The sequence below is a fragment of the Chrysemys picta genome, chromosome 2 (assembly GCF_011386835.1).
Source record: "Chrysemys picta bellii isolate R12L10 chromosome 2, ASM1138683v2, whole genome shotgun sequence".
Classification (NCBI taxonomy): domain Eukaryota; kingdom Metazoa; phylum Chordata; order Testudines; family Emydidae; genus Chrysemys; species Chrysemys picta.
Window position 1 is genome coordinate 17379699 of NC_088792.1, and position 23428 is coordinate 17403126.

General features: G+C 39.6%; 3 protein-coding genes across 6 annotated transcripts in view; 2 read left to right on the forward strand and 1 right to left on the reverse strand.

The window, feature by feature from the left end:
• XYLB (xylulokinase) overlaps positions 1-352 on the reverse strand; it is a 159225-nt gene extending 158873 nt beyond the window's left edge. The window contains exon 1 of the mRNA XM_065582715.1: positions 222-352. The gene's annotated coding sequence lies outside the window, so the exon portion shown is untranslated. The remainder of the gene's footprint in view (positions 1-221) is intronic.
• C2H9orf152 (chromosome 2 C9orf152 homolog) lies at positions 291-7561 on the forward strand. Its single transcript, XM_005297158.5, is given in 3 exon segments — positions 291-519; positions 6758-7272; positions 7274-7561. Coding segments are annotated over 3 exon segments (834 nt in total). The 3' UTR covers positions 7364-7561.
• A 5040-nt stretch (positions 7562-12601) lies between these two features.
• The window catches only part of NUB1 (negative regulator of ubiquitin like proteins 1), a 31108-nt gene continuing 20281 nt past the window's right edge, over positions 12602-23428 (forward strand). Inside the window, exons 1-7 of one of the 4 annotated variants that reach the window (XM_065582704.1) lie at positions 12747-12930; positions 14682-14879; positions 16153-16280; positions 18467-18584; positions 18699-18866; positions 21794-21852; positions 23016-23086. In XM_065582704.1, coding sequence (XP_065438776.1) covers positions 16246-16280; positions 18467-18584; positions 18699-18866; positions 21794-21852; positions 23016-23086 — 451 coding nt within the window. In that variant the 5' untranslated portion in view covers positions 12747-12930; positions 14682-14879; positions 16153-16245. Of the gene's footprint in view, positions 12931-14681; positions 14880-16152; positions 16281-18466; positions 18585-18698; positions 18867-21793; positions 21853-23015; positions 23087-23428 lie in introns of all 4 variants that reach the window. The other 3 variants (XM_065582707.1, XM_065582706.1, XM_065582708.1) reach the window with 3 other exon arrangements.

Sequence of the window (23428 nt, forward strand, 5' to 3'; positions counted from 1 at the left end):
TTGTTCACCTGACTGTTTTGTTCAATGGTGTTTTGTACTTCACTGTGTTTTTTGGCAAAGATTCATATGCTCAACCTTAAGTAAACATTAAATTCAATTGAACGGATCTTGTCATTAAATGTTTTCCGAAGCTCAGTACACACCGAATGTATCTTAAAACAAGCTGATTGAAATCTACAACTCTGAATGCACCAGGCAGTGAAAGGGGCTGCTATACTTACCAAAAAGTTATTGCTTCATTTAGGAACATTTTAAATGTTGCAAACTTGATTTTCTTCTTTGCAAACATAATGAAGGACGTCTCTTGCTTCTGTTTAATTTTGTCTTCCTTGTGGAAACAGATGGTGCAAGCTTACAAATATATCTGTGGTATTTTCTTAGTGACTCATACAGCAGAGCAACAGGCTTCAGACTGTGACACGCAGCCAACCAAGATGGACGTAAGCTTACTTGAGGAGCAGTATGACTGTATGAAACAGAAGCAAAAGCTGCAAACACACATTATTGTGTTTAAAACAGGTATGCTTCAGATTCATAGACCAAACCTGACAAATGTAGAGGGGTAAAGGGAACTCCTTTAAGTCTTCATTAACTTAAGATACTTTTGAATGCTTATGCACAGCTTGCAAGGAAAGTACAAAGTGGACTGTTTTCATGTTGCTGATGTCTGTTTCTTTGTTCATTCCACTGAAAAGTAGTCTAATGCAGTGGTTCTCAAACTTTTGTACTAGTGACCCCTTTCACATAGCAAGCTACGGAGTGTGACCCCCCCCCTTATAAATTAAAAACACTTTTTAAATATATTTAACACTATTATAAATGCTGGCAGCAAAGTGGGGTTTGGGGTGGAGGCTGACAGCTGGGGCGACCCCTGCATGTAATAACCTCACGACTCCCAGTTGGAGAACCCCTGGTCTAATGGTTAACAAATAAATTAGAAAAGGAAGCAGTGAAACACTTTTTAATGCATCCGAAGAACTGGGCTGTAGTCCACGAAAGCTTATGCTCTAATAAATTTGTTAGTCTCTAAGGTGCCACAAGTACTCCTGTTCTTCTTTTTGCGGATACAGACTAACACGGCTGCTACTCTGAAACACTTTTTAATGTTTGTTTGAGGTGATTTTATGTATTTTAAGATAGAGTGTTATGTAAGTTACATGCAATTCTTGATATCGCAACTGTTAATTTTCATAGGTACCAATTACTTAGTGTTAATTGACGATAATGTTTGCAGCATATAGCTCTTGTCAGATTTCTGCTTTCCTTAATGCTTCCATATGGTTAACCTAACAATACTGTCTTGCACCTTTTGTTCTTCCTGTTCCGTGAAGCCTGTCCTAAAAGACTAACCAAGGCAGCAGCAAAAGTCAAATGCCTAGCAGAAGTTAGGCTTTAGTTTAAAATGAGCTAAATTATACTGGGAACAACCGGCATAACTTTAATGTGCTAGCTTCAGACAGAGAGGTGCCTCGTGGAAGTGGTTTCACTGCATATTATTTTGAATATGTGCGCACAGGAAAACAAATAACATGTGACACTTAGCTGCCACATCAGACAGGTTTTGGTATAACCAATATTAGCAAATTTTTTCAAGTTTATATTAGAATATTGTTTACAGATATTATATTGCTGTGCTTCTCTTTTCTTTCTAAGCTGATCTGAAGAGCCATGAAAATAAACAAAGTAATTTAAGCTTCTTTAGTTAAATAGTTGCAGCATGAATAGAATTAATGTGATTTAACAGAGTTTGGTGTTTATTTCAGAGGTGAGTGAAATAAATCTGAGAAACTAAGAACCACCAAAACTGTGTCTAAACCAAATTTGGTGTGTGTCAAAATAATTTAGCCTATTTCTTACTTTACATTTTCCTGTGCATTTTTTGGCAGTTCTGGATTCTGGCTGGATGCAGAAGTGCCGAAACATTAAATAATAATGTAATTAAATAATAATATGTAATAGATGCAGTTCTAGATCTCCTTTCATTCAAGGGCATTGAAACATAAATATTAATTAACTCCATGAAGAGGAAAAGTATATACATACAGAAGAACCAGTTTCTCCAACACTGAAATGCAGCTACATCTGGGGTGAAACAACTCAAGTGTTTAACAGAACACAGCAACAATACAAAACAGTTTAGGAGAGGAAGTGAAATGCACTGTATCCAAATGAAATTCCAGAAAGACTGCAAATAAATTGAATGTAATTATATGAGTTGAAATTTGGCCAGCAAACCAAAACACAATCATTCAGACACATGAAACTGTTGATGGAATAAATTTTGGGAGGGCAGCAAATTAATAATACAGAGGATGGCTACACAGATGGTTCTGTTCCTTTTTCTCTGAGGGTAACACTGGGTAACCGTTCTTCTGTCTAAGAGCACTGTCCAGCAGGGTATTACACTTTTATTTAATATTTATGTTACAGCAGTTTCCACATGCACCAATCAGGTACTAGACACTGTACAGAGGCACACGCCCTCACTGAGCTTTCTTGTTTGACGTAAATATATAGGGCCATTAGGAGGGTTACTGTTACTGCTTGAGGCACCTTTAAATTCCCTTTGCTGCGTGGATTTTGGCAGGGCTGAGGATCTGGTTCCAAGGTTAACAAACTGGGGAGCATATTGAATACCCAACTATTTATGAGTACTCAGGTAGCAGTAATTTCCATCAGTGCGTGGAAAGATGGCTGCATTCTTTTTCAAATGTGGACCTTTCCACAATTATTCACACCTTTGCTACCTTGAGGATGCTATTCTCCATAAGGTTACATATTCCAACCACGAAAACACTGCTGCTAGAACAAAAGGAGGCAACCCACTTAGCAAGCAATGTTTTGCACTGACAGCAAAGTATACCTACAGGCAGTGTTCTCCATGGCTATCAGATAATTTCCAGGTGAAGTTTAAGGGTGGGATTTTCAAAGGAGCATACAGGAATTAGACCCCCAACTCCCACTGTAGTTCAATGGAAGTTGGGCACTTAACTCCCTTATGACACTTTGAAAATCCCAGCCTAGGTTCTTCGTGTTGACCAATAAATCCCTAAATTGTACGGATCCTGCCTATTTGTTCCAGGACACACTCATAAGAAAATTAGGGAAATGTCTAGCTGAGATTACTATCACATAGGTGCACAACTGGTTGAAAAACCACAGAGAATAGTTATCAATGGTATTCTGTCAAAGCAGGAGGGCATATCTAGAGGGGTCTACAGGGGTCTGTCCAGGATCCAGTACTATTCAATATTTTCGTTAATGACTTTGATAATGGAGCAGAGAGTATGCTTATAAAATTTGCACATGACACCAAATTGTGAGAAGTTACTAGCCCTTTGGAGGGCAGGATTAAAATTCAAAAGGACTTTGAATAATTGGAGAATTGATCTGAAATCAACAAGATAAAATTCAATACAGATAAGTGTGAAATACTTCACTTAAAAAGGAAGGACAAATCAAATGCAGAACCACAAAATGGGGAATAACTGACTTGGCAGTAGGACTGCTCAAAAGGATCTGGGGGCTATAGTGGATCACAAATTGAATATGAACCAATGATGTATTGCTGTTGCAAAAAGGCTAATCATTCTGTAGTATATTAACAAGAGTGTTGTATGTAAGACATGAGAGGTAATTGTCTCAGACTCATATACCTTAAGGCTAGAAGGGACCATCGTGATCATCTAGCCTAAGCTCTGCAAATCACAGGCCACAGAACCTCATCCACCCACTCCTGTAACAGACTCAACTTTCCCACTCTACTCAGCGCTGGAGAGGACTCAACTGGACTACTATGTCCAGTTTTGGGCGACACACTTTAGGAAAGATGTGGGCAAACTGGAGAGAGTCCAGAGAAGAGTAACAAAAATAATAAAAGGTTTAGAAAACATGACCTATGAGGAAAGGTCCAAAAAACTGAGCATGTTTAATCTTTGGAAAAGAAGACTATGGGGAGACCTGATAAGTCTTCAAATATGTTAAGGGCTGTTATAAAGAGGACTGTAAAAGCAGCAAAGAGTCCTGTGGCACCTTATAGACTAACAGACGTATTGGAGCATGAGCTTTCGTGGGTGAATACGATGAAGTGGGTATTCACCCACGAAAGCTCATGCTCCAATACGTCTGATAGTCTATAAGGTGCCACAGGACTCTTTGCTGCTTTTACAGATCCAGACTAACATGGCTACCTCTCTGATACTTGACATAAAGAGGACTGTGATCAATTGTTCTCCATGTCCACTGAAAAGAGGTCAAGAAGCAATGCAGGAAAGTAGATTTAGGTAGATATTAGGAAAAACTTTCTAGCTATAAGGGCAATTAAGTACTGGAAGAGGTTACCAAGGGAGGTTGTGGAATCCCAATCGTTTGAGGTTTTTAAGAACAAGTTGGACAAACACCTGTCAGGGAGTATCTTGGTTTACATGGTCCTGCCTCAGCATGGGGTATGGACTAGATGACCTCTCAAGGTCTCTTCCAGCATTTTATTTCTATGATTATATCTGAGACTACCTTTCCTCCCATGATAAAGTAGTTGTGATCATCCAAAACTTGCGTCCTGATTTAATCGGGAGGGGACTGGCAGCAAGACATTCTCCGATGAGTCTTGGCTCTGTATGGTCACTTCCCACCTCTGTCTGCCCGAGCCCTGATTTGGTGACTTTTAGAACACTTTCTAAATTTATCGGTTCTCCCAGATTTTCAATTGATGAGTAAGTGGGGGAGTCATCTGATAATGTAATTTCCTTCTGTCCCTTCCCATGACACACACGGTGACACTTCAGTTTCCTTCTGATATTCAGGAACAGGTGGCGGCAGGCTTTGAAAATCTTCACTCAGGGGAAAAATAGGCCAGTGAACTCATTATTTATCATAGACTGGGAAATGAAAAAGTATTGCTTACTCTGGGAATTAGACTGAGGGGGCACCCAAAATATACAATAGGAGACAGTCACATACAGTAACATATGCCTATAGAAAGCTTCTTCAGAGAGTTTCTAAAACTCCTGTGAAATTTGATTAACCTGTGTCACTCAGAAACCTTGAAAAATGTAAAGACCCTGCAATCATAGTTCCTTTATTATGAAAGTGCAAGTGAAAAGGCCCAAACAATAAATACACTTGCAATAAAACCATTATATAAACTTGTTAAATAGAGAAAAGTTCCATTCAGTGCAAGAAGATTTAAATAAAGACCTTACCGTAGAATGTTGGAGAGTATGTAATAAACTGCTAATATAACTTACTGCATAACCTCCACAGTTCTGTTAAAAGGTCATTACTGAGTTCTATGGATTACTGCAGATCCTGAATGTGGGAAAGTGGGATGGCATGTCTATCTTCAAAGCAAAAATCTTTATATCCTCTCTCTGAACATAAACAGAGAGAAGAACTTTTAGGAGAAGTATCTTGAAAAAAATGGTGTTTTATTGTTGTTGTTTTGAGAATTATCAGTGAAACAGGTGGATCTGACACACCTTCAAGTATTTCATTGTAAAAACCGTTACACCAAAGGAAAACCAATTACAATATTTGTAAAAACACAATCCTATTCTCTGTCAACAACACTGCTTTGATTTCAAATCCAAGGCTGGAAGGTCTCATTGCACTATCTAGTGCTGTGATCTATTTTAAATGACTGTTTGGATGTTTTTTTGTCAAAATATATTTAATGAGAACTTGTAGAGATGTCAGTAGGAGCCATATATTTTTAAGGCCTCAACTTCTAGTCATTTTAAATGTATAGCAGACCATTGGTTTTTAGTAGTTTGATTGCTGTATGCTAATACTGCCTTTGCTTTTGCAGTAATTCTGTTCCTTATATCTTGTCCGTTACTAACAGTAGTACTTACATAATGCTTTACAAATATTTATTAATGGATCCTCCCAACACCTCTCCATGAGATTAACTAATAAATATTATTCTCTATTTTATAAATGAGAAAACTGAGGCACTGATGTTCAATGACTGGCCCATGGCCTCAGTCAGTGGCCGACATGTGAGAACTCAAAAACAAGATGGTAGATTCTTTCCATTTCAGCCAATTTGTGCCACTCAGATGACACAAAGTGGCCAGAATTTGGCCCTAAATTGACAGGTGGGAATTCCCCTGGCATGGGTAAACAATTTATCTTGACATGTTAAAACTACAACTGCCTTGTCTACACTAGAAGTTTGCCATGTGATAGTTATGACCTGTCAGCTAACACATGGTCAAAATAGATTTTTTCCTAATGTAGATGAATGCACTGTTGGTAATATAAAGCCTATGACACAGTTGTGCAGTTCCAATTCAATCTGGTAGAGGGCAGCAAAGCACATACCACAACAAATGGACTAGTGTGTATTTTTAATTTGTATGAATAGTTGCATCAAAATCATCAAACAGAGCTTTTGCATCTTTGTGACTACAGATCTATCTTCAACTGAAGAGATCCCATGTTCATCATAGTAATTCCTTCTAAACGATCATCTAGTTTATTATTGGGTTTTATGCTAATGTCAGTATTTCCTTTATAAGGCTCCATTATTATTTGATTGACTGATGGAGCACCACCTGGGTACTCAAGACTTTGTAGCTAAGAAAAACATTTCCCGTCCGTACCCACATACTAAAGGAACTTGCATTCTAATTAGACACAGAGAAAAAGTGCAGACACATTGACTCAGAGCCCCCAAGGTTGAGTTTACGCCATGGAAGTTGGATCTTTAATTTTTGCCAATGTAATAATGTAGAAATATGCATTTTCTTCACAGATGAGAATCAGTCTGTTCCTGGGGAATCAATGGTCAATGCCATTTTAATTAATAAGAAAATAAGGAAACCAAAAGAATTTAAAGAACACATTCCTGTCAGAAAGGTCACCCTGGAGTTAACTTCCAATGGCAATGTACAAGACAGTTCACCATGGCGTACACACCTGGGAATCCACCGTCTACTACAAACTGATTGTCAGAAGGCTCCATGTGATCTTGCCCACTGCAAGAACGAACAGATTAGCTTTGACAATGAGAGATTGACTGTGAAGGAAAATGTCATGCTGCCATATGAAAAAACACTAACTGCAAGTGAACAATCCACAGTATCACTCAATGAACTGGGAAATTCAAGTATGTTAAACAGTCCCACTGAAGAGAATAGCAATTCCGTTTCAGGCATCTGCCATAAGTATCCTTTGAAGTCAGTCTCTTCAGCAATTTGGACACACCAACAGATTTCATCCACAAAATGTATACCCATATCCAGGAAGCTAAGCTATTACCCATTCCCTCAGAAAAAAACACCCAGGATCTCAGAAGCTGCAAGAAGACTTGGATTATATGTCTCACCATAAAGAAATTTCAGTAATGTGTAAAGTTTAGTTAACATTTAAAATAAAATTTCAGTAAACTAATTTTTCAAAGTAATTTTGATTTACTTGCTAAGGGGTTAGTACTTTATATTATAAGAATTTGCATGGGCCAATCAATGTGTTTTAGAAGTTCATAGAGTGAAAAGTCTGTTAAATGAGTTGCAATGTCATAAAGGGTATTGGACAATAAAGAATTTTTATACCTAGAGCATCATCAGGATTATCCATACTCATTTTTGTACCTTCAAATATAGGAACTAATGTTAACTCATTTTGCATTGATTTCTTTTTTTTTCTAAATCCAAACTACTGATTTTTGAGGGACAAGAATTCTATCATAGTGAGATTACAAATCATTTGAAAAAGATTAGCACTTACAAAAATTGCTGATGAAACAACTAGATTGGACTTCAGTACTGCAAAAATCAATTAGCCGTCTGAACAAGCAACAAATGAAGCAGGTTTTAGAACAACAGTAGCCAGGGTGATTAATACATTCTAGTTAACATGTGGTTTTATTATTCATTTACTTCCACAAGTTATTTATGATTGATTTTCCTGTGTGTATCCTAAAACAGTGAATAAAACCATCAGATCCTATTTCTGTTGCTGTCCTTAATGGCATTAAATACAGCAAATATCCAAATGCTTTTCCTATTCATAAATCCCACATGCTGTTAATTGTTTCTTCCAGCTGTGAATTAGAAACACACCTGTTCCTTGTGGTGGTGTTGTTGCTGCCATAGTAAGATGAATTAGTCAAGTTGTGATGTGGTTTTCAATCAAAGAATTGGTGCTAGCTAACAAACATACAAGATAAATCAGATGTACAGTATGTACTTCCAAGGGTCATGTGGAGAAACAATTTTTTGGGTCATTCCAAGATGGAATGAGCAAAGCCCTAGGAAATACTGAGCACTATGGGGAATTATTTTACAGTGGCCAGGGGATGGACTAGAAAACTTAGAATATCTTTCCCATTTATCACTTCTCATTCTTTGATATTCTGTGCTAGTAAAAACATTCTTCACCTTCCAAAATAAGCTATTATGTGCTTCAATATTAGATTTGGTCCTGAGATGTAAACTTTCCATTTGACTTGTTACACAGTCAAAGCTACTAAAGGACTTATCTGTACAGGGAAATTGATTGGTACTTATTTAGCAGAATATTAATGTCATATATCTTAGAGCTTTTATAGCTATGCCAGTATAAATCCCACATGTGGACACCCTATTCTGGAATAAAAGTGACTTTATACCATAATTATTCTAGAATAAAGTCACACTGATTCTGGAATAGAGTGTCCACACAGGGACTGGCATAGCTATAGGGGAATACCAGTTGCCAGGCAACTTCCCCTCTAGACAAGTCTTAAAATAAGATCTGAGTAAGTGGGGCACCTGCTCTATGAGACAAACTTCAAGGAAATATAGTTTCCTAATAACCATAATAATATGATACCACTTTTATATTAAAACTGGTCTACAAATATTAATGAACACTACGCAGAATTAGTTGCTCCGAACTTTTAAAAGGATCATCTTAACTGCGCAATATGCTTTGGGATGATTTTTGGCCTAGTTCTCCAGTCAGTTTACAGTTAGGGATGGTAAACACAGATATTAAATGCTGATAACTGTGTGAGGTTTTTGCCCTCGGCTTTAAGAGCCTATCCAGCTTCCATTAAATTCAAAGGTGGGATACCCGATGACTTCAATGGTAGTTGGACTGGGCACTAAATTAGCCAGCCTCACATAATGGAAGCCAGGAAATCTCCAGTAATTTATTATTTTTTAATGTTTTAATTTTTTAATCAATGATCAATTGAAGACAATCTATTTTTACTAGGCAATAATTAAAAGGCACAGAAAATATAGACGCAGCATACTCTGAGAGGAAGACATAGCTATGCCAGCATACATTTTAAAGGTAGAGCAATACTTACTCCTTTTAAATTTAAATCTTTGTAGACTTCCTTGCAATTTAGGTCAGGGCAAATTACAACTAGAGACTTTAATATCGTACTTAATATTCTTTTGAGCTGAATGGACAGTTCATATATCTTAGAGCTTTTATATTAAGTTGTATTCATCTCAATAAGGTATTCTCTTTGAGTTGCAAACACTCTATTGAGATAAACTGGTGGCTCATACCTTAGAGCTATTGAATCAGGCTGTTGGCAGAGATCATGGGTTAATTTCTAAGGCCTGGTCTACACTTAAAACTTAGGTTCACACAGCTATTGCTCTCTGAGGGTTGAAAAATCCACACATCTGTCTGACATAGTTTTGCCAACCGACTTACAGCGATCCTGGAGTTCCTACAGTGATGGACAAACCTCTTCCATTGCTGTGGCCTGTATCTACACTAATATGGCACCATATGCACAGAACCACATAGCTATGCTGGCCTAACCCCAGAACATAGACGCAGCCTACACCAACAGAAGATGCGTCTAGGGTGCCTTCATCCTCTACCCCGAGTTGACTATGCAGGGGGCCTGGAACAAGACATTACATCGTGGGAAGTAATGACCAGACTTACAAAAGACCAAAAACGCAGCCCCAGGAAAAGATGGCATTTGCTATAGCTTCATGAAAAAACAAGACCCTAGTTGCCTGGTATTAACTGCTATTTTCATCAAATGCAAACACTTCTGCCGTACTTCCAGTTTCTGGAAGAAGTCCATGATGGTGTTCCTCTACAAGAAAGGCAAGCGAGACAACCCCAGCAACCCATCTCTCTCTATTCCACCATATACAAACTGTATGCCAGCTGCCTTGTGGCTAGGATCACAGACTGGTCAGTGAATGGAGGAGCCATCAGCACCATCCAGAAGGGCTTCAAGACTTGCGAAGGCTGCTATGGACACAACATTGTCCTTCAGACTGCCAAACACCTGTCAGGGATGGTTCAACTATAGTTGGTCCTGCCTCAGCACAGGGGGCTGGGATTTGATCATCTCACAATGTCCCTTCCAAGCCTGCATTTCTATGATACAATATACCTTCATTATATCTTTATACTGATATAACTGTGTCCACACACAGGTTTTACCAGCATAGCTAAAGTTATACAACTTGATTTGTAGACAAGGCTTAAGGTTTTCCTACAGTGCACATATGCAGCTGCAAACCAGCTGAGGTCTCTCTGAAAGGGGAAGATATTCTGATGCCTGGTCCACACTTGAAAATTAGATCAACCTAGCTACATCACTCAGGACTGTGAAAAATGTCATGCCCTGAGCACCATAGGTAGCTTGACCTAACTCCCAGTGTAGACATGGCTAGGATTTATTTATTTATTTTATTTTATTTAGGATTCTTCTGTTGACCTAGCAAGCTCCTCTTGAAGAGATGGATTACCACCACCAGAAAAAACCCTTCCAAGGATGTAGGAAGCATCTACACTATGGTGTTACAGCAGCAGAGCACAGCTGCTGTAGCAAAGACATGCCCTGAGCCTATACTGCCACAGCTATAATGACATAGCACCCTAGTGCAGATGCAGCATACGCCGACAGGAGTTTTCAGTATAGGAACACCACCTCCCCAAAGGACATTATCTATGTTGACAGAAAGACACTTCTGTTAACATAGTTGTGCCTACACTGGCGGGGTTGTCAGCATACCTATGTCGCCAGGGGTTAGGGGGGTGTTTTTTCTTGTCCCTGAATGACATATCCATGCCAGTCTAAGTTTTAAGTGTAGACTAGGACTCAGCCTCTCCTTTCTCCCTGCAGCTGCAGCATCTGTGGGGGAAGGGAAGACCCATGCCACTTCCCCCTCCACTTCTCTGCAATCAGGGAAGGGGCTCTGAGATTCTCTACCATCTGCAGAGCCCCTTCTCCCTGCACTGGTACTGATGTGGGTTAGGGACTCAACACTGCTTCCAGATAGTATTTGTGCTCCTCACAGCCCTTGACTTCCCCGTGGTCACTCCAAACCCTATAAGAGACATAAAGGGAGAAATGAATGGTGTGCAGTGAAATGTCCATGAACTCCCTCATCCCCTCCATAGGTGATCCCCATTCCTCCCTCACTACTGCCACTATCTCAAAGTCAGAGAAAATTCACATGCAAAAAATGGAAGAGAGGTTAAGTTTGCTTAGCAGCAACACAGCCACACTGCCCTCTTTAGGGCAGGAAAGGCATATAAAAAACCTTCCATTTTCTTTGTGCCCACCTCAACTTCAAATCACTACTCGTTCATAAACTTCCACTGAGCCTTCCTATGCTTGGTGGAGCAGTGTTGAGTCTGGAACATTTGCAGCTGGTTGTCAGAGCTCATGCTGCCACCTCAGGAGACTCATAGCTGCAGCTGTGCACCACAGGCTGCTCACTTGCCCATGAAGATAACAGAAACAGCTGGGAACATAATAGTATTTTACCCCATCCTAACAACTCCTGCCATTTTCTCTGTGCCCCTCCACAATCCCAAATCTGCACTCGTAATTACACACTACCATGACCATCACTGTCCTCCGTACCATACCATTACCTGGGCAGGACTTGTAGTGGGTTGGCAGTATAGCTGTGTCCACACTAGGAATGCTTTGCCAGGATAGTATACCAGTATTCCTATAACAGTGAAGCATTCCTAGTGTATTCATAGCCTTAGCTCTTGCATAGCATTTTTCAGCCATAGACCTGTTTCTTAAAAAACAGGTAAATATCACTATCCTACAGGTCAGGAGACTGAGGCAATTTGCCCGAGGTCACAGGGGAGGTCAGTGGAAGAGCCAGAGCTCCTGAATCGCAGTTCAGTGCCCTATTCACTGGACTGTGCTACCTGTGGGATTCACACTTAAAAGGTTGCAGGATGTAGCCTCAGCTATCCTGGTTACATTCACAGTTCTGCCTAAACAGGGTTTGTCTACACAGGGAAATTGACCAGGATAGCTATTCTGGAGTAGCTCAATTACACCATAATAAGGATCCTGGAATAGCTAATGCTGGTGTCAACGTCCCCCATGCATGCAGACAAGGACAGAGAGAGGATCCCCCGGGGTATCTGGGCTCCTACACGTGCAGATGGGCCCTGTGAAGAGAAGGAAGAGAGGAGACACAGCGGGAGGAAACCTTGGCAAAGCAGGGCACGTAAGAAAACGAGACATGGTTCTTTCCCAGGCTCTCTCTTTGCTGGTAGCAGTTTCCCTCGCTGCCACCCTCTCCCACGTCAAGCCCTTACCTCGACGTGTAAAACGGAGACAGCTACATCTAGATGTTCAAATCCAGCCCCATTTACAGTGACCGGGGGCGGGGAGGTGTCTCCCGTTCCCGCCCCGCCTCTTTCTTACCACGGCGGGGCCGGGGCCCGCGGCCGGTCACCTCACTAGCTCCCCCCTAGGGCCCGGGCGGATGGCGCCCCCTAGGGGCGCGCGGGAATACGAGGCTAAGATGGTGGCGGCGCCGGCGCCAGCCTTCACGTTTCCTGCACACGTGAGATTCGTTCCCCGCACCCTTCGCCGCTTCCGGGCTTCCGTAGGGAGCCGGCTGCCCCGCCTCCCGCTGACCTTGCGAACGCGACGTAAACAAACGGCCGGGAGCCCGCCGAGCAGCGGCAGCTACACAGGTGAGCGAGCCCCCAGCGGGTGGGGGCGGGGCCTTCCCGCCCCTGGGAGAGACACAGCCACGCGCTGGCGCAGCCGGGCCCCGCCCCCTCCCCTTCCTCAACTGTCCCCGCCCCCAATTGCCTCTGCCGCCTACTGTGTCGGGGGACGCAGGCGCGGTGTTGCCCGGTGCCCCCTCCACACGCACATTCCCCCCTCCCTGCTCCGGGAGTGATTCTCCCCGTGACCCCCCGACCCTGCATGGGGATCGCGGCACCGGCCACTGAGAAGCAGCCGCCGCTGAGGCCAAAGGCGGCAGCTGGGCTGGGAGCTCGTCTGCACTAGCAGAGGCCGGGCCCATGGCTCGCCCCCGCCCCCGAGTGGCTTTAGCGCTGCGACAGCCGGTGTTAGGCGGACAGGCCTGGTTAGGTTAGAGGTGGGGAGAGGGCTAGATGACATAGTGTTTAACCCTCCCTGCCTTGTTCTGCAGCCCTTTAAACTGCGCGGGGAGCGAGCGGCAAACCTGAGATCTAGACATGCTTAAAAACCAGATCGACTTATGTGGCTCAGGGCTGTGAAAAATGTCTTTCTCTGAGCGCCATAGGTTGACTTAGCGCCCGGTGAATTCTTCCATGGATGTAGGTATTGCCTCTTGGCCCAGGTCTACACTGCTTATAACTATGTCGCTCAGGGGTGTGGGACATTCACACCCCTGAGCGACATAGTTATACCGACCTAATTCCCAGTGTGGGCAGCCCTATGTGTATGGGAGAGCTCCCCCCATCTACATAGTTACCACCTCTCTGGGAGATGGAAGACCTATGCTGATGGGAGAAGCTCTTTTGTTGGCCTAGGTAGCATCTTTACTACGTGCTACAACAGCACTACTGGAGCAATGTAAGTGTAGGCAAGCCCTTGGAGAGATGAATTAACCACATCAACAGAAACGCGCTTTGCATCGCTATAGGAAACGTCTGCACTATGGTGCTACAGCTGCAGCGCTGTAGTGGTGCCCCTATGGTGGCTGTAATGTAGATGTAGACGTAGTGTTTTACTAGTGTATACAGGTCCTTATAGAGCATAGCATACCACCCTACTCTTATTATATTTGGATACTTTTTATTTAAAAATACACTCAAGTTCTGGGACTGGTCGTACTTTTTATCATGATAGTCACATATCCTAAAGATAATGACAGTGCCATTTCCCCCCCAGAATAACTAATCTCTCATTTCCATTAAGCTTGATTCTTTGGCATGGTTAAGTCGAACAGTGCCACAAAGACCAAGTTGCAGTTGATTATCTGCAAACGGTTAAAGGCAGGATTAGCCACTGCCACAGAAAGAGAAAATGTAGAGCTATAATTATTTTAGTACTTACATACCAGTCTGCATTTATGAAATACCCCATCACTGCTGCATCATTCTTTCACTGAAGCGGAGATGCTGGATTTGCAGGAGCAGTGGCTATACAGGCCAGATTTCTCTGGGAAAATCCAGGTCTGCATGCCGGTAGAGAATCTGCAGTGTATGGGTCCAAATCCTTCCATGGAACTTCTAACATTAACCACCATGACACTACTGTGGTCTTTAGGTCCCTTTCCAGGAGACCGTGATGCCACGTGAGCTTCCCCCTTGAGCTGGCCATGCCGCCTCACTTCGAGCAAAGCCCCAAGTTATGTGTTTTGCTCAGTGAGCTTTCACCCCTGCTCCCCTCCCTCTACGAGGCTGCCAAATCTTATTTCTTTACCCATTTTCTCTTGTGTGTCATATAGAATAGGGGAGCAACTGATTCTGTGACTGCTTTTTATTCATAAACATCTGATGTTATATTCAAAACATCCATTGGGAAATACCCCCAATCTTTTATTGAAAACAGCTTTGGGAAATACCCCATAGCTTTTAGTGACGCAAGGCATCACGAAAGTGAAAGTTGAATCGTTCCAGGAACATTAATGTCGGACGATGGAGAGGTACGTCTAAATGTTTTATTAAGAATTCTGTTTTGAATACTGCAGTTTACTTGTCATAAATGAATATTAATAGTAAGATCAAAAAATGGCTCTAAACTTTGTTTAATGAACATGGATGATTTTTATAGGTAAAAAGGTGGCTTGCATCTTTGCCTTTACAAAAGTGAAACTACTTTGTTTTTTATATAAATATTCTTAAGATAGTTTGTTAGAACGGGAGTAAAATACATTTAACTTATGATTTTTCAGTCCCTATTTTCTGCTTTAGTAGTTTAATAAAAATAACAGCTAAGCTTGATTTACAAAACTATACCAAAAAATGTTGATAGTAAAGCCACTGTATGTATGATCAGTTTTCAGATTCAGTTTGAATTTAAAATTCTGCACATTGCAGTTAGTATATTCTCCAGTGTGACAGATATATTTTGAAGACTTAGGGAAATGGAAGCTGTTACAAAAAGAACAGATCTGGAGTTTTAGTAAAACATCTAAAGGAGGTTTGCATGTAGATACAGTGTAACAATTTGAGATTTTTTATCTGGTCTCAACAAATGTCAAAGTCTCTGTTACTTGGATAAATTATTATTTAAGGCAATATATGTTAAGTAAACTATCTGCTATAAAATGATTTCAGAATTGAAAAAAGATAAAAATAGTAAATAATAATGGGGTAAATGAATAAAATGTTGACTAAAAAAGAAGTGATTGTGTGCGGATGAAAACATAGGGGGAAGACTGTATTAGTAATACCCCCTGTGCTTTATTCTTATTTGTTTGGAGTTCAATATGTTTATCCTGTTTCCACTTCTTTTGGAAGATGATATTCTGCCACTGCCTTAAAAAAAAAGTCCCTTCAAGTAAAAGAATACATTGCTCACTCTGTGCAGCGGCACCGGGTACTTCCAGGGACTAATAGTCAAGAGTGCATGTGTGTTAGGCTCTTTACTCTTAAGCCTGGAGAAGGACTACTCCAAAGTAATAGAAACAAAACAGACAGGGCAGCTTACATCAGTTTCTACACAATTAACATTTCTATTTAAAAACAAAAAAACAAAACAGTTTCTTGTCTTTGTGGTTACAAAGAAGCTTCCAAATGTCACCCAGTGTAAATTGATCTCGTGTCGATCAGATTACAGGGAGGCTGTCTCCTGGTAAGGGTAACCTTTGCCCACAAGTTAGGTTTTTGTTTTTTAGGAAGGGAAGACCTTTTCAAAATCAAATATTAATAGAAACATTTCTTATTTTTTCCCCATTTCCCATGAACTGTCTGTAGCACTGTCCTAATATACAAGATCGGAAGTGAAACTATCTACAAGCAAAAGCGAAACTGATTAATCTATTTTAACACCCAGTTTTAGAGGAATGAATGTGTAAATGCCAACATTTAAAAAACCTTTCCATGTAAAGCTGAGGAATATTTTTTCTAAATAAGCTTGGGTATCTAGGGGCCAAAAGTCCTCCACCAGAATCCTTCCTGTACATTCACATTTTTCCCTTGTATCTCCTCCATCTCTATCTCTTCCCTCTCCCCACTACCTTGGTTTCCTAATTTACCAGAATGTGACTCCTCTAATTTGGTAGGCCAATATTAAGCTGTTCAAGAGTCTTACCTCCCCCCTCTCTGAGGCCTGCTTTCACTTTGCCTATTCTGGCTGAGGCAGAGATGGAGTGTTAGAGTCACAAAGCAATTTATTAACACAAAGTAAAGGTTGCCTGGTAGTATCTCATGCCTTTTCTCAGGCTTCTGCCAAGGGTAGGGTTTGAATTTATAGTGTATGTGTGTAGCTCAGCTTCAATGATATCTGTACTATGTCCCCTGGAGCCACTAAATTACTGTGACAATGGATTGCCGACACACCCTCATACATAGGCTTGCTGCACATGCGCGTTTCAATCTCTGGCTTGCAAGTTTTAGCACATACTGTTCTAGACAGCTAAACTCTTCCATATTAACTTTGTCAGCATTAAGTATCAGAGGGGTAGCTGTGTTAGTCTGGATCTGTAAAAGCAGCAAAGAGTCCTGTGGCACCTTATAGACTAACAGACGTATTGGAGCATAAGCTTTCGTGGGTGAATACTCACTTCGTCAGTTGCCACTACATGCATCTGACGAAGTGAGTATTCACCCATGAAAGCTTATGCTCCAATACGTCTGTTAGTCTATAAGGTGCCATAGGACTCTGTCACTTTTGTCAGTATTGCTTTTCCAAAGGGGCAGTGGGTGCCATGGACCAGCTGAGATAAAATGTTAAGTGAATGAGATCAGTGGGGGGACAAGTAGAGCCATGGTATGTGGAAAAACGAAATAAAAAGAACCTGTTGATTTTGTAAAATGCTGGCTTTTTTGGAGGGCTGTATCTCAAGAACCCCTTGCTGAAATGACCCCAAATTTGGACCACTAACACTACCTAGCATCCCCATGAGGCACAGAAATTTTCAAGACAAGCTGAGTAAGCATGCAGATTTTAGAGTTGATCTTTAAACAGAAAATGCTGCTCGACCTTCAGTATAGCAGAGTTGGCACTTTGATATAATGAGTGTTCTGATTTGGTTCAATGGGGCCCAGAAGTTTAGCTGAGCTAATAGACTCCTGCTTATCCAATCAGTGAGAGAGTAAACTCCAGCAGAGAGCAGGAGTTGAAACTATTCCTTGGCTTCCCGCTGTTGCCACAAGCTGCCAACATTCCCACAATGGTAGCTAGGTAGGTTAGTAAAGACAGAGCAGTCGTGGCCAAAACCAGGACTGTTGGCAGTTAAGAAAATGGAGAAAAAATAGAGCATATATGGTTTAAAAAGTGATTTAAAAATTCTTTTAGTTTTTATAATCCAAGATGTCACTGGTACCCTAAAAAACATTGGGCTCTGATCCTCCAGCTAGCTCTGTTCAGTCCCAGTGGTTAACCTGCATGGAGCCAGCTGCAGGAGCAGGGTCTCTGTTTTTTTTTTTTTAATATATTATTTTTAACCTATGAATTTTCCTTATAAGCAGTGAAATTACAATAAAGAGAAGTATATAAAAGCAGACTAAAGAAAATACTGTAGAATTGTCAGCAAATTTCCATCTCCAAGTTTAAATGAAATTTGAAGAGTTAGTTCATTTATTGGTTTCACATTGTACTTCACTTGTTTGCTTATTTATATGTAAAAACTGCATTACTGATGTTTTGCTGGCAGCCATTATCTTGCTGAAATCAACACTGGCCAACACATTTCCATCCTCCTGTGCAACTGGTGTAATAAAAAGAAAAAATGTTAATATTTAAATAGAAAAGTTTTTCCAATTATTACATAATTATCAGAGCACAATAAAAATTGAATTAGAATCTTTGTAAATTTGCTTTGTGTATTTTTAAAATCCTATATTAAATGCAGTCTGCCTACAGAACTCTGAACAATACAGTGCATGTTCCCTGAGGCCCAGATCCTCAAAGATGGGTGATTTAAGTAAAAACCGTGGGAGGTAGATGTCTAAATACCTTTGAGGATCTGGGCCTGAGTTAAACAAGGTCTTTTGATTCATCAGAGAAACAAACATACAAAAAGATTAGTTAGCTTTTTCATTTTTCCTATTGTGTTTTGTATTAAAGAATGGCGCAAAAGAAATACCTTGCAGCAAAACTTAAAAATTGTTTAAGAGAAGACAAAATTCAGCTTTGGAAACCTCCATACACAAATGAAAATAAAGAATCTGGTCTGGAGTTGAAGGTACGTATTCTGCCTCGTTGTTCTGCAGTCATTTTTTTTTCACTTTTATTTCATACACGACACATTTTACTATTTTATGTTTTACTAATGTATGTTCTTTTATTTTTTTGTTAGGAGCTTGCACAGAAATATTCAGCCAAGGTGAATCTCGGTGAAAATGAAACGGAGTGCATTCTTGAAGAAATAAGATGTGAAGCAATTGAGCGTGGAACAGGAAATGAAGCTTATAAGACAACAGGGGTTGCAAAACTTGAAGTGGTTTTACCTCCTAAGATGAGAAAAGTAAGTCTGTATACATTAAAGTTATGAAAAGAAGCATAACTAAAATCTATAGTAAAGGCCGTACAACTTTCATTAATTCTGTATCTGATGCAAAACATTTCATTTGTGCAAAGAAGCTAAATTGATTGGAGAAGGAAGGAATTCAGTTCAGTCATAAAACTACCTAGAAAAAAAATAAAACACATTGCAGCATTTCCCTCTTTAGGGTCATTCAGAAACAAATTCTGAGTGGAGGAAAATGAACCAAATTTAACTTGATCTTTTCTGATCTCACCAGCCAAGTTAAAAGTAAATGTATGGTGCTCATTCAGTTTTACTACTTCTATAAAACATCTAAAGTTGTCAGTATATGGATATTGTTCTTTTTATATATTCTTTGTTTAATCACAGTTTTAATTATAAACAAAATACTTATTTAGGCACAGTAATTAACCCCAAAACAACACTATCTTTTGTCATGTCAAGGACACTTATGTGACAACTGTATTCACTAGGGCTGTCAATTAATCGCAGTTAACTCGATTAACGCAAAACAAATTAACTAGATTTTTAAAAAAATCACGATTAATCACACTTTTAAACAATAATAGAATACCAATTTAAATGTATTATAAATATTTTGGATGTTTTCTACATTTTCAAATATATTTATTTCAATTACAATACAGAATACAAGGTGTACAATGCTTGTTTTATATTTTTGTTTATAAATATTTGCACTGTAGAAAAGATAAACAGAAGAAATAGTATTTTTCAATTCCTCAGACAAGTACTGTAGTCCAATCTCTTGATCGTGAAAGTGCAACTTACAAATGTTTACATCGTTACCTGAAAGGGAGTACAGGCATTCACATGGCACTGTTGTAGCTGGCGTTGCAAGGTATTTACGTGCCAGATATGTCCCTTTGTGCTTCGACTACCATTCCAGAGGTCATGCTTCCATGCTAAATTTAAATTGGTATTCTCTTATTGTTTAACAGTGTAATTAATCACAACTATTGTTTTTTAGGCTTGCGATTAATTGAGATTTTTTAAAATTGTTTGACAGTCCTAGTATTTACTTTAACTATGATATACCTATATACCTGAGTAATACTGTAAATTGTAAACTTAGCTACTTTAAATGGTAGATGTCCAGCTTTTAATGATACGACCTGCAGATATGTTTGCATTGGTTAATCTATGGGTCAGTTAACTACTTTCCCAAACTAGCCATCTGAGGCAAATTAGCTTGAACTTGCTAAGTCCATTGCTTGAACTTGACACAGAATGGAAAAAATAGTTTGTCTAGTGTGTCTTGTACACTTGGCCATGTTACAAAACCACCAGATAGAGGACTCAGCATATTTGAGAACTTTTCTTCAAGAAATATCAGGTCAGAACTCTAGTACTGTATATGACTATATAGCTAGGTAGATGAGGACATCCATGGACACCATGCTTATGTACCTGCCTCAGGTCAGCACCGTTAGTCCCTGGTTATTCCCAGTTTCTGACAAAAATGACTAAATTTTCCTCAACATTTAAAAAAAAAAAATCTTATTTTATAGACACACCAGTTGCAGCTCCATAGTTAAGGCTGAGTTCTGCACTTTAAAGCAGGGATTCAACCTCTTGTTTTATTACAAAGAACAATTGCACCCTCTGTTTAAAAGAGAGAAAATTTACTCAGTTTTCTGAATGAATTTACTTTTGCAAAGTAAATCTTTTTACTGTTGATATTTACTAAAAAAGGAGTCTTTTTTTAAAAACATTTAGCACCGTCTGTCAGACCTTTGTTGTTGTTTCAAATTATCTCAGCTCAGGTATTATCTACAAAAAAAATTGTTTCTTGAATAGATCTAGTACAATGGGTAGTTTTTTTTATGATTATTATTAAAGAAGTTAGAATTAGTCTTCATGACTGAAAGTTTATCATTCAGCAGAGGCTGGACAATAATCTTCAGAGAAATTAACAAACTCTTTGAAAGTGGCTGCAGTTTCCTATTTTTAATGTGATTGAGGCCCCGGGTTGCTCTTAGGGGGGCTTGCCTGTATGGGGAAATTCACTGATATAATTATGCAGCTATAAAATTATACCACTGTCATTATATTGGCGTAATTCCTTTTATTAGTCCCTAAACACTTTTATTCTGGAATACATAGTGATATAGTTTCCCTGATGGACAGACCCTTAGCAAAGATGACCACCACCTCCATTCAGCAACTTTCTGTTTCCTGGCTGCATCGTGGAGTGAGTCAAGATCACTTCACTCCCACTGGTAACAATAGAAGGTAGTTTACATCGCTGCTGAGGGCGGTCTGTGCTCTTATTCATATTGACAACAATGAAAGATGAAAGATGCAGTACTTAGTGTTTCTGAAGGAGATTTTATGAGCCAGCCTCTGCTGAAAGATAAACTTTTATGAAAAATACTGGGGGGGGGGGGGACCTTAATGGTAAAACTTTATTTGAAAAAACTATGCATTGGAATAGCTCTACTCAATGGGGAATGCGTTATGGGTGCAGGGTATGCACCCTAAACAACCTTAACTCTGCTCTGTAGCATCACTATGAGGAAAAACAATCTAATATGTCTCTGTCTAATCTGGGACCACAAACATTAATAGGCTTTAATTATAATCTGACTATTCTATGGCAAGACAAAAAAAGCAGAGTTAAGGTTGAGTGCCTTAATTGTGCATTTCTATAACTTGTTTGGATTTGAGTTAACCATAACTCTGAATTTCCTGGCTTTACAATGATTATTTTGGGATAATTTCAGCATCCCTGTAAATCATTACTATGTGTAGTCTCAACCTTAATACTATTTTAACATAGTTTTTGTCTGAAAATAAAGAGAGAAATTGTGGCTGTTCAAAAGTAGTTAATTAAGAAAATGCCCAAAGTACCTGGATACCATAACTTTTAAAAATATTTACACTAGACCAGAAAAAACTTGCTGGAGACTAAATTGATCATCACTGGTGAGGAACTAAGATCCCAGTAAGTATAATAATCTTTGTCTTATTTCCGCTTTAAATGGTTAGTGTCTTCTTTTGGTTTCGTGTCATCCTTTTGCATAGTGCTTTATTACGGTATGTTCTAGATCAGGGGATCTCAAACTTTCATAGGGTGCATATCTTGATAGTGTGTGTCTCATGGACACATCTTGTTTATGACTACATAACATCTCTAGTTACTGTGGCAATTGCTTATGTGGAAAAGTCATGTGATTTAACATGTAGCAACAAGGTGAAGGGTTAACACCACATGACTTTTAAGCTAGTTTGCCATGGACCACCATCATATGCTTAAAAGGCCATTAATGGCCCACGGACATAGTTTGAGAATTGCCACTCTAAATTAATAACCAACTAGAGCTTCTGAGAGTACAAAGTGTTTTCCTTTAAATATATGCCATATATGAATGCCTTCCAACTACTTGGTCTGTCCTGGCCACTTTCCTGGCTGTTCTGCTCTCCCTGTCTCAATACCTTAGGCGTTTGTTTTTCTGGGTTTACTGATTTCATTTTTCAGGGTTTATTTTTAGCAATTTTTTGAGTTTAATGTAGAAGCCCCAAAATCAGGTTTTTTGGGGAATTTCTCTTTGTATATACTGTAATGAGTAATGTATATTATTTACATTATTCATTACATAATATATACTGTAGTAAATACTCTTTGCAATGTTCCCTATTGCAGTTTAACACGGTACTGTTTAAAGCACACTATGGAACCTTTAGTGCACACCAGCAGGGTCTGTGTGGACCAATTAATGAGCAACATAGTAGTTCCCTGTAGTTTGCATTACTGTTTCATGTAGACAAGGCCTTAGATACAAGGAATGATTTCTAGTGTTTTTCCATTGTTTATTGGATAAATATTTTTTTTTCTTTTTATTGGGGGTGTTTTATTGCTGTTTATTGATTAAAATCTAAAATCAGAAACCATATCAATATCCTGTCCTCTCCTCACCTGATATGGTGAATTTGTGTCCAGTTACTAGTACTGTTATTTTATCTTCAAGCAGACTTATAGTAAAAGTTTGAAGCCAGTTACAAATATATAACATTTTAATTTTTATTGCAATATGTTGCCAAAATATTTCATATCAAAATGAGACAAGAAGGTATTTATACTTTGGAATTAACTACTTTATTTCACAGGATTGCACAGATGTATGGATTTCAAGAAAAATGTATCAAAATAATTATAAATAAGAAGCAGCTTGACCTTGGTATGTATCGCCAATTGAATATATGTTATATTTATTTTGTAATTATGTCTTTCTTAGAAATCATCTTTCTTGTCATTTTGTCAGTCACAGAAACAATATTAATAGCAGGGAAATAAGAACTAGATCGGTTCTCAAACTGTGGGTCGGGACCCCAAAGTGGGTCGCGACCCCGTTTTAATGGGGTAACCGGGGCTGGCGTAGATTTGTTGAGGCCAGGGCCGAAGCCTGAGCCCCACCGCCTGGGACTGAGCTATGCTCAGGCTTCGGCCTTGGCCCTAGGTGGAGGGGCCAGGTTACAGGCCCCCCCACCCAGGACTGAAGCCCTTGGGCTTCGACTTTGGC